Raw genomic sequence first — 14,139 nt, 5'->3', positions numbered from 1 at the left:
AGGTTCCAAGATGTTCTTATAACCTGATGTGTACTTCTTGTTTTCTGTGACTAAATCACATTTTGCACAAAAATAACTTTGCAGAATCAACATATTTTATTTTAGCTTTTCTAGCACAACTAGAAATTGTTCAGAGTTGTAAAAATACTATTTTGCAGTAAGTGCTCATAACTCAGCATGCATGAGTTGTAGGATTATTAAACTCACCACAGAAGCCCAAGTCCAGCCTGACCTTAAACAAATACCTTTAACCCGACCCGAGATTTTGGTTGGAGTTCATGGATCTAAACTCTAACAGTGAGTGAAATATGTTCCTGTCTGTCTTCACAGGGCCTTCACGCCACAGGGCTTCAAGACGCCGACAGCGCAGAAAGCGCGGCCCGTCCGAGCTTCTACGACGACGCCCACCTCGGGACAGATGGGCTCCACCCCTTTATCTAGCTCCGCCCCCAAGGAGTTTTACGGGAAGAGCAAATCGAGAAGTCGTCAGACAGAGGAGACCAGTGCATCATCTTCATCTTCAAACACGACCAACACTTCCAATTCTGAGAGCAACAACAACAAGAAGTAAGTCCGACTCTGTGGACTCTGGTCGGCTTTTATCTGTGATCACAAAGTGAAATAAACGGCTCCAGAGCCGTCTAAATAAAGCTGGCTGTATGAAGTTTCAGCTTTAAGCCGTTACTCTAAGATCTGTGGTGAGATGCTTCAAGCTGCTAGTGATCAAGAAAACCAAGTTGACCTTTTTCTGTGTTTCAGCAGGCAGGTGGACACGAATTCGAAGAACGTGTTTGGGCAACCTCGGCTCCGGGCGTCGCTGAGAGACCTCCGGTCTCCCCGTCGGACGTACAAGAGCACCATCGAAGACGACCTGAAGAAACTGATCATCATGGACAACCCCGGAGAGACGCCACAGTCCGACCCGGTAAGAAGCACGCCTTGGCGCCGCTCTTCTGCCTCGTCTTCCTCGGCGCGTCTCTGACCACTAAGCCTGGTCTTCCTCCAGTCTCCCAGGCACACACTGCAGCGCACCTTTTCGGACGAGTCCCTGTGCAGCGGGCGTAGAGACCCCGCCTTCGCCTGCTCCGAGAACCAAACCACCTCCAGCGACGTGCTGTTCACCTGTACGCTGCCCACACGCAAACACTCAAGCTCCTCCAACAACTCCAACCACTCGCATAGCAAGAAGAGTGAGTGTCGGAGCTGATCGGACCTTCCCCTGCCGGGGTTCGTCCTGTAGCTCATCACCTCCTGTCTCTCTCTCCTCTCAGTGCCGCTGTCCGCGTCGGAGTTGTCCCTGACGGAAGTGAGAGACAAAGTTCCTCCTCTAAGGAGGCTCGACCCGGGGCTGATGCCGCTGCCCGACACGGCCAGCGGACTGGAGTGGTCCAGCCTGGTCAACGCCGCAAAAGCCTTTGAAGGTGAGACAAGAACCTTTTTTTTTAAATCACATTATAACCACAAGCTTCAATGCATTGGATTTAAAGTGGAATGAAAATGACGTATGGCTTTCGATTTTTCACATGAAAGCGGGAAATGCCTTTGAGTTCAGCCCCTTTTACCCCGATACCTTTAACACCCGATTTAGCACTTTAAGTCGGGTGTTAAACTTGTTTTTATTTTGGGCTTATGATTATGAATGTCATGAACTGGTTGTGCTAGAATGTATTTATAAAACCCATTAACAAAATGCTAACAAACAGCTGTTTCTTCTAAAAATGTTCACATCGATTTGTCCCTTAAAGTTTTCATGATTGTTTTTATGATCACAGATTTTGTTGTGTTAATTAGAAATATTTGCAAGGAATTTTGCAATATTTGTGCTTATATGTAACAGTAAATGTGACTTTTTGTTACTCGCCATATCAACCATGATGTATAACCTGACACCAGATAAGACTGAAGAAATACTGCCACCTGCAGGTGAGAGTTAGCATCACTTAAACCCCGTGTTTTGTTTTGGGGGTTTTTTCTTACCATTTTTGCTGAAAAGCTTCCATTAACTCATGGTTATAATTTCACATGGAAAAATGTGGGGATGTTTTCTAACATCACAGAATTGTGAAAAGCCAGAGGGACTGATCGCTCGCATAGCAAAGAGGATCTGGAGTTGTAGCGGGCCACATAAAAAAAAGATGGTCGCCCCTTGAGTTGGGTATATATGAGCCTTAAATGCAATCAAGGTAGAGGTCAGAAAGGAAGTATAACACAGGGTACGGTTAAATAAAAGTATCCCAGCAGCTTTGTTCAATGCATTACCTGAATATGGAAAGAGGTGCAGCAGAAATTCAAACCTACCAAGACACCATCTCTTTCTAAACCGACATGCAGAAAAGAAAGGAGACCAAGAGAGTCGTCGTAACTCTGCAGTTTGTTTTCACCCCTACACCTCACACCTTACTTATGCTAATAAAGTACATTAAAGTTAAATAAGTATGACTAATTTTGGAAGGTTCTGCGAAACAAAACACTTGGGGAAAAGAAGAGGTCGTCGTCATTCATCATCATCTCTGTTCCTTTTCTCGGTCTGTCTGCTCTCCCTTGAGAGCCACAAAGCAAACCAACAACTAGCAGACGTTTGATCCTTACCTTCTGTCAGCTCCACCTGTGAAGATCACTGCGCCTCATGTCTACGTAAAAAACAAAGGAGTCTTTGACGCAGCTTTCTGCTGCTGCTCTTAATGATCTTCATCATTTCATTTGTTCTTTTTTTGTCTTTCTTGGTGTGTTTTATTTTTATCCTGTGTCACAATGGGAGAACTTTGTGATGTTTTCCTGTGAAAAGTGTTATATAAATAGATTCTGCTCTCCCATCGCAGCACAAAGAGCCGTCTCCCTGTTCTCACTGATCGAGCCGCAGCTTGGAGGCCCGGAAGTGAGACCGACCGCCAGTCCGGTTCAGTTCAACACTCCTCAGACGCCGCGGACCACGCCGACGTTCAGCGGGTGGGTCTCCTCTCCCTCTAGAGTCACTTCTATTGGAATGGTTAGGGTTTGTAGTGGTGCCACCTGGTGGTAGTTTGCTTTATTGCCTTGGTTCTCATTTGGAAATGCCGTGTCGTAGAAACAACTTTGACTTCTCGTGCTTCGAAAGAACTAAAGATGAAAAGGAAAACCTCTTCAGGAAACTCAGTTTACTAGGAGAACCTTTGATGTGACGGTAACATTTGCTGCGTGTGTTTCCAGAGATGAGGTGCCCAATGACCTGTCGGGTCGGCTCTACCAGCTTGAGGTGATGCTAAAACAGCTGAACAATGATCTGGAGAAGGTAAGACTCGATGAGGAGATAAAAAGAAGTAAATGCAGAGCAATTGTGGAAGAAAACCTGTTAAAGCTGTGGATTTCTTTTTTTTAAATTAGTGTTTTGTTCATTCTTTTACCCTGTTTCTGCTGTGGAATACTATCACAACATATTAATAACACTAATGATATCAAATAGTCATGAATTGAAACTGTCTCAGTTAATTTCTTTTGTTTTAACTCCAAAGTTTCAAACGTTTAAATGCTTGAATTTTACTGTGGGAAGTGTATGAACCCTGTGTGTGGTGCTGGTAGCTGCCTGCAGCTGTTTCTACAATGTATTGGCTCAGGAGTGTTGCAAACAAATTAATTTTTAATATATCAAACATAAATAACTTTCCCTCCCCTAGCCAACGACTCACTACCTTCTCATGGGTTCTCAGCAGGAGCGTCACGTCTTTGTTGTTTGTTTTTTTCCTCAGGAGAAGCAGGATAAAGTCGTCCTGCTGGCAGAGATGGCGAACCTGAGAGAAAACAACCAGCGGCTGCAGGAGGAGAGTCTAACGGCCAGCGAGCAGCTGCGCAAGTTCAACGTGCTTTTCACCAACCTCAAGACCGGAAGTGACCATGAGACTCAGCCTGTGACGCAGGATGTCAGCTCCCAACGGGAGTGATGGACCGGAACCAGGCGGGAGGGGCGTGGGGGGGTATATTTAGCTACCCAGTGGGACTGCCTTAAACCAGAGAGTGTGAGAACAGACCACCTGGACTTGTAACATGCAGCTCTCCCAGAGAGCCTGCACCTGTGTGTACTCTGAGCCCCTTTATTTTTCTAAACTGAAGTGAAAACATCTCATTGGACTCGTGATGCTACTATGCCGGAGGAGCAAGCAGGAGAAGACTGTTTTAGAGAACACTACGTCACCTGGAGAGGCCTAATACTGTTTCTGCAGCAAATCAGCCAAAAAAAAAAACAAGAGAGACTGCATCTCCCAGAATGCACTACACATTGTGGAAGCTCTACAGGTATGATTATACAGACGCCTGTGCGGTACGATTCTCATCATCAACGTCAAACTAATATACTAAAGAGAGAAGTGTGAGTGTAGTATTAAGCTCCTGAGAGGCACTAAAATGTTTGTGCTTGGTGCGCCTGGCATTTAATTCCTCTAGTGTGTGTGTGTGTGTGTGTGTGTGTGTGTGTGGGAAAAGTGACAAACAAACTTGTTTACTGTAATATAAACCGTTCAGGCTCTGTTCTCCGTTAACGAGGATGTACTGTGGCTCTCAGATGTGAACCGAACCCCCGTCGTCGTTCTGATCCGGGATGATGTCATGAAACTAAACTCAGTGAAACAATAACATCGTATTTTCTAGGTTTGACTTCTTGCTTTAGCAGAACCCGATCATCTCAGATCCAAACCCTCTGGATCTTCGTTTTAACCTCAGTTACTACAGTGCGTCTCTTAACGAACAGCCATGACGTTTTGAGTTATGCTTTTATTTGGAGACCTGATCTATAGCGATGTAAAAGATTAAGCTTTATCATTTTATAAATAAGATAAGTTGACTATAAATTATTTCACTTTTAGTTCTGTTTTAAAGGGGGAGGTTTTATGTAAAATTAACTTTTTTGAACTTTATATCATAATGTTATTCCCTCAACAAAAACATACCTGTAGTGTTGCTTTGATTCTTTCGTGCATGTTCTATGAAACCTTGAATCTCTGATGGCAGCTGTTCAGGGTGTCTATAAGTGCTTGGTTTGACAGAGCTCCACCCATTCCCACAGAGCTCCACCCATTCCCACAGAGCTCCACCCATTCCCACAGAGCTCCTCCCTGGAGCTGCACTCACCAGCCGAGCTTCAGCCTTCTAAGAGAGGCATAATGAGGAGCACTGTTGTGATGTCGTGCTGAAGGCGGAGGGTCGGGAAGAGTAGCAGCTTCTTAAAGAGACAGTGGCCCAATAACAACAGAGTGGCCCAGTTGTTATTGGGCCACTCTGTTGTACTGTAAAATGGCAGTATGTGCCTGGAAAATACATAATGCCTCCCTTTAAATTGCCAAGCCAGTAAATGTCGAATCAGATTGAAAGACAGACGACTATTTTTTAAGGTAAAACCTCCTTGTGACTTCTCAGGAGAGAAAATGAGCCTAATCCCTCAAAATGTCAACCTGTCCCTTTAATTTGTCAATATGAAGCTCTGTCGCCCTGGACATGTACTGGCAGGAAGCATCTACTGCACGTGAAAGTTCACTGAACAACACTATGTGTGAGCGTGTGTGAATAGGTGCCTCTCAGTTAACTAACTTATCATCAAAAAGTTAATTTATCTCATTTAAAAAACGCTGTTTAATACTCAGAGTGATACATTTTATTCCTGACAGATTTCATGGATGCAACATAAAGCTAATAAAAAAAAATCCAAGTCTGTCTCAGAGAATTCAAAAACAACAATTAAAAAAAAATACAAAAGCTATTTTAATTTCAGAACATTTTCTCCTGGCTACAGTCACCGTCTGTAGGATGCTCGAGTGCTGTAATCAAGCATAGAAATGGAAGATTAAGCGGAAGAAAAAAGTGTGGAAGACATGTCTGAGTTTCACTTTTTGAAATTCAACAATACTCTAATTTACTGAGAGGCTTCGTTTGTGTGTGGGTGTGTGTTTATGTGTGTCCCCATATGCTATAATGAACCCAAATAAAGAAAAACACTTTATACGCCCCGCCTCCCTAATATTGTCTACTATAGCTATTTTCCTACAGAAGAGTGTGTTTTTAGGATCCCTGGTACTTAATGGACAATATATCCATAAATCTGAGATATTTCTGATGAAAGCGTATCTGTACTTCTTTACTGAATTTTCCAACCCTCTCAGGTTCTTTGATGCTGTTAAGCGCTAAATCTCCACCATCAGAGACGATGTGCTGCTGTTTATACTGTCTTAGGCGTCCCTTTAATATTTCTGGGTTGAAGGACTTTTTAAAGACGGCGATGGAGCCGACCAGTCTGGAAAATAGCTTAGCTTGTTTGCATATAATCTACAAATTTAAGGGCAAATACGGACTTGTTTATCAACAGCTTACTAATTATTCTCCATGAGATGACAAAGTGCAAAAGGCTGTGATGATTTAGTGAGTTCCACATTTTTCCTGCCCTCTCGCTGTTTTGAAACATGACTTGAAATAAGACAAAAGGTTTTCCTCCTGCTTGTCTGTTGCATAGAAGTACAGCTTTAGCTCTGATGTCACTGACCCTCTGAGGTCCAACACTTTGACCGATCAGACGGCAGCCATTTTGGCCTGGAAGCAGCTTCAGCCCTCATGTCTTCTCATGTTCGTAGTTAAGGACACCATCCTGTAGAAATGTTTTTTTTTTGTTGTTTTTTCCACTCAGCTTTGTGGGTGTCGCTCTAACTTTAGTCTTAATTTCCTGTTTGCTTTTGTAAAACGGTTGCAGTTTCTCATTTTCTCTCTCTATATATATATATTAACAAATATAAATCATGCTATGAAAAATTTTTAAGCTATTTAAAGCGTACACAACTCCCCAACCCCTGTTGAACAAGGCAGTGATGCATCATTATTGGTAATTTTATTTTAATGTTAAATATTTTTGTAATTTATTTTTCAACCCGTTGGCCACTGTTGCAGAATAGTGAGGAGAGAAGGTACTGTGTTTTAAACGTGCTGTTTTACCTCTGATTTCTGTTCATAGCTGATTTGTTTGATGCCTCTGCGCATCAGGGGTTCTTTCAGCATAAACAAAGCCTTCTGGATTTCTTTGTAATAACTTGTAAATTGTAAATTATGTTTTCATTATTTTATAAAAAAAAATTAAACTATATGAACACTTGTCTTTTTTCAGTCCTTATTAAAAGTTGAGTGTATTTTTCCATAAAATTAGATATTTAATCTAACTTTTAAGATTAAATATCTTTTGTATAATTTGATGAAAACATTTTGGTGGTAAAACTAGAGAACTGCAGACAGTTCAAGAAAACTCATGGTTGCTGGAGAAATTTACACCACATCTGGAAAATGAAAACCAAAGAAACTTCATTTTAGTCATTTAATGTAGACAGAGGGACTATTGGAAAATATTTTTCAAACATTTCTCCATACTTGCCTAACCTGGTAAAAATCAGCCTCTTGTGTTGGCCGGGAAACTACGGTATTTTACAGTCCTTTTTCCGCCTTGCTCCTGTATTAACCCCGCATTATACCACAGTTACTGTCACCGCCCTCCCTATTAACGTCAATTCAATATTTAGAAGCATGGCTAACACGGACTGAAGAGCTTCATTCACTTCTTTGGCTGCCATTGCTAAAACAGCGCAGAAAGATGACGTCATCATTCACAATTTATCCTGTTCGCTGATTGGCCCGCTTTAAATTTTACTGGAGAAATCAATTTCAATGCAGGAGAAAAAAGCCCAGGAGCGCTGAAAGGAGATGGAAATGGTGTTAAATTGCGTAGGAACGACATGACCAGGCTAATACTTCCCCAGACCTACAAAAAGCCTTTGAATCGAGACTTATTTTAAATTAAAGTCAATGATGTGGATGAATCCCCTCATCATTCAGCTCCCTGGAGGCCTGGTAACATGTCATTCATTTGGTCCAGATCTAGACCTGAAGGTTGGACAGTAGCTCTAAGGACTGGGGTTGGACACTCCTGCCTTAATGCATCTAACCCACAAAGTAACTAGAAACATTTTGTGTTTAAGATGACGAAAGAAAACCAGTTACAATTTTTTTTATTTAATAAAAAAACACTAACATCTTAAGGTTACAGATCAAGTATGATTTCTCCATCGTTTCCAGCATGAGGAAACACATTCAAGTCCCAGCAGGTTTGCTTACAGGCCGGACAGCCGCTCTAAGAGCCACACATGAGGCACTCGTCTCTGTTCTCCAGAGAGCAAACCATGGCTGCCTTGTTCCTCTCCTTGATCTCCTGCTCTGAGGTCTTGCTCTGCTGCACCTCCTTCAGCTTCTCCTTGTTCAGGGTGAACTGGATGGGGTTGGCGGCTGGCTTCGTCCTCAGGTAGTACATTCCCGTCTTCAAACCCTGTTAGTAAGAAAAACAATTCAGCCTCCCTTTTCCCAGACGCAGCTGAAGGCAGACATTTATGAACGATTTCTCAGTTTTCTTGATCAGTTAAGATTAATAAAATTATTTTTGATTTGCCAAATGTGAGAACAGCAGCGCGATATCAACTACTTAAGGACCAGTCCTGGTTCCTGACACCAGGAAATTTACACAGATTTCTCTCATTTTTGCCAACATTTTGGATCTCCTTCCACAAGCTTCTTGCTTCTTCGGGAAGTCTGGCCCATTATTGACCTCAAGTTCATTTGAAACCCAACGATATATCACAAGGTATGAAAATTCATTATTCTTGCTTTTAAATAACTTTTTCCCTAATGGAGGAAGCTTTCAGTTTGATTCAATATTGAACAGTGAGAATAAACAAGAAAGTTCTGTAAATGTGTGTAAATATCTGGTTTCAAGAGTAACATCTCTGGCCTCAGTGGGAGGTGTGACTCGCCTGCTTCCAGCCGTAGAAGTGCATGCTGGTCAGTTTTCCGTAGTTCGGCTCAGCGATGTGGATGTTCAGCGACTGGCTCTGGTCGATGAAGGCTCCACGGTCTGCCGCCATCCTCAGCACGGTCTTCTGGGAGATTTCCCAAACGGTTTTATACAGCTGCTTCAGGTCCTCTGGGATCCCGCTGATGTCCTGTCAAAATTAAACAACAATCTTTATTAGCGGAACCGAAGCTGAGAACGGGTTCGTGTCACGGTGAGCCGACCGTCACCTGAATGGATCCGTTGTTTGCGATCAGCTTGTTCTTCATCTCCTCGTTCCACAGGCCACGCTCCGTCAGGTCCTTGAGGAGGTGAGGGTTGACGATCTGGAACTCTCCGGACAGCACCCTGCGGGTGTAGATGTTGCTGGTGTACGCCTCGATGGACTCGTTGTTGCCCAGGATCTGGGCGGTGGACGCCGTGGGCATGGGCGCCAGCAGCAGGCTGTTCCTCACGCCGTGTTTGGCGATCTTCTCCTTCAGCAGCTTCCAGTCCCACAGGTCGGTCGGTGTCTTCTCCCACATGTCGTACTGGAGGATGCCCTTGCTGATGGGCGAGCCCTCGTACGTCTCGTAGGGGACGAGCTCTGCGGCGAGTTCGCAGCTGGCCTCCAGGGCGGCGTGGTAGATGGTCTCGAAGATCTGGATGTTGAGCAGCTGGGCTTCGGGGCTTTCGAACGGATGTCGCATCAGGATGAAGGCATCGGCCAGACCCTGGACGCCGATCCCGATCGGCCTGTGGCGCTTGTTGGACGTCTCGGCTTCGGGGACCGGGTAGTAATTGATGTCGATGATCTTGTTGAGGTTTTTCACGATTACCTTGGTGACGGAGGCCAGCTTCTTGAAGTCGAAAGTCCGCTCTGGAGTGACGTACATGTTGAGGGCGATGGAGGCCAGGTTGCAGACGGCCACCTCGTCCTTGCTGGTGTACTCCACCACCTCTGTGCAGAGGTTGCTGCATTTGATGGTGCCCAGGTTCTGCTGATTGCTCTTCCTGTTGCAAGCGTCCTTGTAGAGCATGTAGGGCGTCCCGGTTTCGGTCTGGGACTCGATGATGGCGTACCAGAGCTGCTGCGCCTTCACCACCCTCTTCACCCTCCCTTCCTTCTCATATCTGGTGTAGAGCTTCTCGAACTCCTCTCCCCAGCACTCGTCCAGCCCAGGACACTCGCTGGGACACATCAAGGACCAGTCCTGGTTGCTTTCCACTCTCTTCATGAACAGGTCCGGGATCCACAAGGCGTAGAAAAGGTCTCTGGCTCTCTGCTCCTCCTTTCCTGTGTTCTTCTTCAGCTCCAGGAAGTCGAACACGTCGAAGTGCCACGGTTCCAGGTACATGGCAAAGGCCCCGGGTCTCTTGTTGCCGCCCTGGTCGACGTAGCGAGCCGTGTTGTTGTAAACTCTCAGCATCGGGACCAATCCGTTGGAGTTGCCGTTGGTGCCGGCAATGTAGCTTCCCGTCGATCGGATGCAGCTCACCGCCACGCCGATCCCCCCAGCGGACTTGGAAATGAGCGCGCACTGCTTCAGGGTGTCGTAGATGCCTTCGATGCTGTCGTCCTTCATGGCAAGCAGGAAGCAGCTGGACAGCTGCGGCCGGTTGGTCCCGGCGTTGAAGAGGGTCGGAGAGGCGTGGGTGAACCACTTCTCCGACAGGAGGTTGTAGGTCTCGATGGCAGCGTCAATGTCTCGCCCGTGGATCCCAACCGACACCCTCATGAGCATGTGCTGCGGCCGCTCGGCCACTTTCCCGTTGATCTTCAGCAGGTAGGAGCGCTCCAGAGTCTTGAAACCGAAGAAGTTGTAGGAGAAATCTCTGTCGTAAATGATGGAGGAATTGAGGCGGTCCTTGTTTTCCATGACGATGTCGAGCGTCTCCTTGGAGATCATGGGAGAGTGGCGTTTGTTCAGAGGGTTGACGTAGGCGAACAGGTCTTCCATCACCTCGCTGAACACCTTCTTGGTCTCCTTGTGCAGGTTGGAGACGGCAATCCTCGCGGCCAGGATGGCGTAGTCGGGGTGTTTGGTCGTCAGGGTGGCCGCGATCTCCGCCGCTAGCGTGTCAAGCTCCACGGTGGTGACGCCGCTGTACAAGCCCTGGATCACCTTCATGGTGATCTGAGCTGGATCCACAAAGTCCGGGTTCAGGCCGTAGCAAAGCTTCTGGATGCGGGAGGTGATTTTATCGAACATGACGCGCTCCTGGCGCCCATCTGGGAAAAAACAAACAAACCCAAGAACCAGGACGGTTTTCTGTTAAATCAAGAACCAAATTCTGCCAAATGGAGCTTTTTCTTCAAAAATAAAACGAAAAAAGTGTTGAGATTTTGGATTTATACGCTGTGCAAAGAAGACACACGACTGAACACCAATTTTAATTAATTGACCATCATATGAATCCAGGTTCTGTTGACAGTAACTTCCTGTTATAGAGGAATGGTTCCTCTCCACAGTTGCCATATACTTGTTCAGGATGAGGGTTTCCCAGTGTATTCGGCTGGGCTTGGATTGTGTGTGTTTTTTTTTTTTTTTTTTTTTTTTTTTTAATAAACCGGAATAATTTAGACAAATTTAGATAAAACTGGACAGAGAGTAATTGGACCTGAATCTGTTTACATGCCTGGACTCAACTGGTCAATTTGGTCTACAATGGGATCTGTCACTGGACCTAAATTAGTAGCTATAAGTTAAATTTGCACATAAACTGAACTAGATACCTTAGCCATTTAACTATTAAACTTAAAGTGCATTTATTCTCCTGGCTATCATAAATCTGCTACACCCAGTTTATCTGTCAGAGTCCAAATAAACACAGCAAGGAAGATATTATCAATCATTTACCCAATCCAGTTAATCATCTACAACTTGGCAAACCTTATAAAAGCAGTGGCAAAAAAGGGAACAATTATAAACAAATGTCATCACATTTTCAGCCTAGTAACTAATTTACATAAAAGGGGTTGTAAAAAAAAATCATAAACCATGTAGTTCAGTGTCTAAAACTGTCTTAAACATGAAAAACAGCATATTTTTTCCTCGATTTATTTAAATAAATTGTTAAGAATCATCCTAGGATTTGGTTTTACACATAATATAAACTGCCAAGAGCAGTCAAAACCCTTCTAACCTTACTATTTAAAATCTTTATCATAATAATATCGGGCTTGGGTCATAAACTACGGAGCCCTCCAGGGGACATGGGGAATTTTTTTTTTCTTTTGCGTTCCCTCGCAATAATCTACTGATCAGTTCATGCGGCATAATTGATACTGTAAGCCTTTTTTTACGGTGGCCGCCGTACTTTCTGCTTTAATACAAGCTTATAAGGATTTTCCATGGACTATTGAGTTATTATCGCGGGGCAATCAGTCATCTGATTGTGTCTCTGTTGTGTTCTAGTCTGAATGGTTTAAAGGGCTGCTTTCAGTGTCGGACCATCTGAGCCTGAACAGACATAAACATACAGTAAATAAATCGATTTTCAATCAGTTTTCTGCACCAAAGCGTTAATAATAATAAACACGTTTTCACTGAGGCTCTGTAAGAGCCATATGAATGAAATATGTAATTATTGATATGACAGGAGCAGCGGCTTTGACACCTGGTGGTGGGCGTGTCGATGTGGGAGTGACGTCATCAGGTATGACTGGCTCTGTATGTATGAGGAAGCGGGTGAGCGAGGTGGTCAGTCCTCGCAAAGTTTGGAGCATGATAATCAAAATTAAATAAATCAACAATTGTGACAGAACAAAGAAGAGGTTTGGTGTTGACTGATACACGGACAGATGAGATTCACCGAGTTAACCCAGTGCGGCCCTCAACCACCATTAGTTTGCTGTGTTTTATAATAATAAAACATGTTTATTATTATTAAAGCTTTGGTGCAAAAAACTGATTGAAAATCGATTTATTTACTGCATGTTTATGTCTGTTAAGGCTCAGATGGTCCGACACTGAAAGCAGCCCTTTAAACCATTCAGACTACGAACACAATAGAGACAATCAGATGACTGATTGCCCCGCGATAATAACTCAATAGTCCATGGAAAAACCTTATAAGCTTGTATTAAAGCAGAAAGTACGGCGGCCACCATAAAAAAGGCTCACAGTATCCAGTATGCCGCATGAACTGATCAGTAAATTATTGTGAGGGAACGCAAAAGAAAAAAAAATTCCCCATGTCCCTTGGAAGGCTCCGTAGTAAACCTGGACTTTAAAGCTTTCTAAACCGCCTGTTTCTGTCTAAACCGAGGCACGGTCCGGGAATCGAACCCAGGACCTTCTTGCTGCAAGGCAACAGCTCTACTAACTGCGCCCCCATTCTGACTTAAGGATGATTAACCTTCATTTTTGGCGCCATTTGAAACAAAGGCTCATTTCTGGCTATGTTATCAAAACCAATAGAGCTCAAACTACTTGTCAAAGTGTGTTTGCTGAGTAAATGTAAAACATTGCCTACTTTTTTGCCTCCTATACTAAAGTTTACTGTTAAGTTAGCGTGCTACCTAGCTAGCTCAGACAGATTAAAATCCCTCCCAGTCTGGAAGTACAAATGTTACTGCTAAACCTCCTTATCAAATAGATGCAGAGCCAACATTAGATTCGCTATCGTTCGCTGTTTATCTTATAAACAGCTGATGGCTAAAGCAGCAAAGCTACCAGAGGACGAGCTCACACTGTTCAGCTAACCAAACTCACCTCTTTTGATCACGAACATCATGATGAAAGGTGATGTTTCCCGTCTCCTGCGTTAGCGGCAGACACAAGCAGAACCTCTTCTCGGTGTCACGGTGTGCAGGCAGACGGAGGACCCCTCAGGCTTGCACGATAGAACCGCGAAAAACTCTTAACTTCCCGCTAAAGATGTATTTGTAGGGAAGGCAGAGACCCTTGGCATGGACAGGAGTTTGGACCAATCAGCAGCGGGAATCTACGTGACCACCAATCTGCACGTGAACCAATCGCAGATCTTCTTCCGAAGATCACGGAAAAAGATGGCGGGAATGGGATGTATTACGAAATCTTTTAGTTTTCTTCCGTCCTTCACGAACAAGAATATTCAGTAAAGCAAGAGCACACCATCAAACCAGCAAACATATAGTTAGCTTTTTAACTAACTTCTAATAAAGAAAGAAAGAAACAAAGAGGAAAAAAGAGCACATCATAGGTCAATACTCTATTTTGGATCTTAAATAAAGCCAATTTTGCATATATACAGGGTGGGCCATAAGTTTCCATACATAGGAGAATGTAAAATATCAGTTTTATTTTTCAGATACCCAAGAAGATGCGTTTGACAAAAGA

At 44.1% G+C, this 14,139-nt stretch overlaps 2 protein-coding genes across 3 annotated transcripts in view; one reads left to right on the top strand and one right to left on the bottom strand.

Moving 5' to 3' along the window:
• sipa1l3 (signal-induced proliferation-associated 1 like 3) overlaps window positions 1-7,099 on the top strand; it is a 78,311-nt gene extending 71,212 nt beyond the window's left edge. Inside the window, exons 18-24 of one of the 2 annotated variants that reach the window (XM_014991043.2) lie at window positions 331-567; window positions 763-925; window positions 1,007-1,190; window positions 1,272-1,421; window positions 2,820-2,946; window positions 3,187-3,268; window positions 3,723-7,099. In XM_014991043.2, the coding sequence (XP_014846529.2) occupies window positions 331-567; window positions 763-925; window positions 1,007-1,190; window positions 1,272-1,421; window positions 2,820-2,946; window positions 3,187-3,268; window positions 3,723-3,914 (1,135 nt within the window). In that variant the 3' untranslated portion in view covers window positions 3,915-7,099. Of the gene's footprint in view, window positions 1-330; window positions 568-759; window positions 926-1,006; window positions 1,191-1,271; window positions 1,422-2,819; window positions 2,947-3,186; window positions 3,269-3,722 lie in introns of both variants that reach the window. The other variant, XM_014991042.2, reaches the window with a different exon arrangement.
• Window positions 7,100-7,986: 887 nt separating this feature from the next.
• LOC106920178 (ribonucleoside-diphosphate reductase large subunit) lies at window positions 7,987-13,751 on the bottom strand. Its single transcript, XM_014991041.2, has 4 exons — window positions 13,534-13,751; window positions 9,067-11,048; window positions 8,799-8,987; window positions 7,987-8,317 (listed from the first exon to the last, which is right to left on the bottom strand). The coding sequence occupies exons 1-4, from the start codon at window positions 13,553-13,555 to the stop codon at window positions 8,126-8,128; spliced, it is 2,385 nt and encodes a 794-aa protein (XP_014846527.2). The 5' UTR covers window positions 13,556-13,751; the 3' UTR covers window positions 7,987-8,125.
• Window positions 13,752-14,139: the final 388 nt, after the last annotated feature.

Source organism: Poecilia mexicana, unplaced genomic scaffold (genome assembly GCF_051168715.1).
Source record: "Poecilia mexicana isolate PSO_F unplaced genomic scaffold, ASM5116871v1 scaffold_13, whole genome shotgun sequence".
Classification (NCBI taxonomy): Eukaryota; Metazoa; Chordata; class Actinopteri; order Cyprinodontiformes; family Poeciliidae; genus Poecilia; species Poecilia mexicana.
This window is presented reverse-complemented; position numbering and strand designations above follow the sequence as displayed.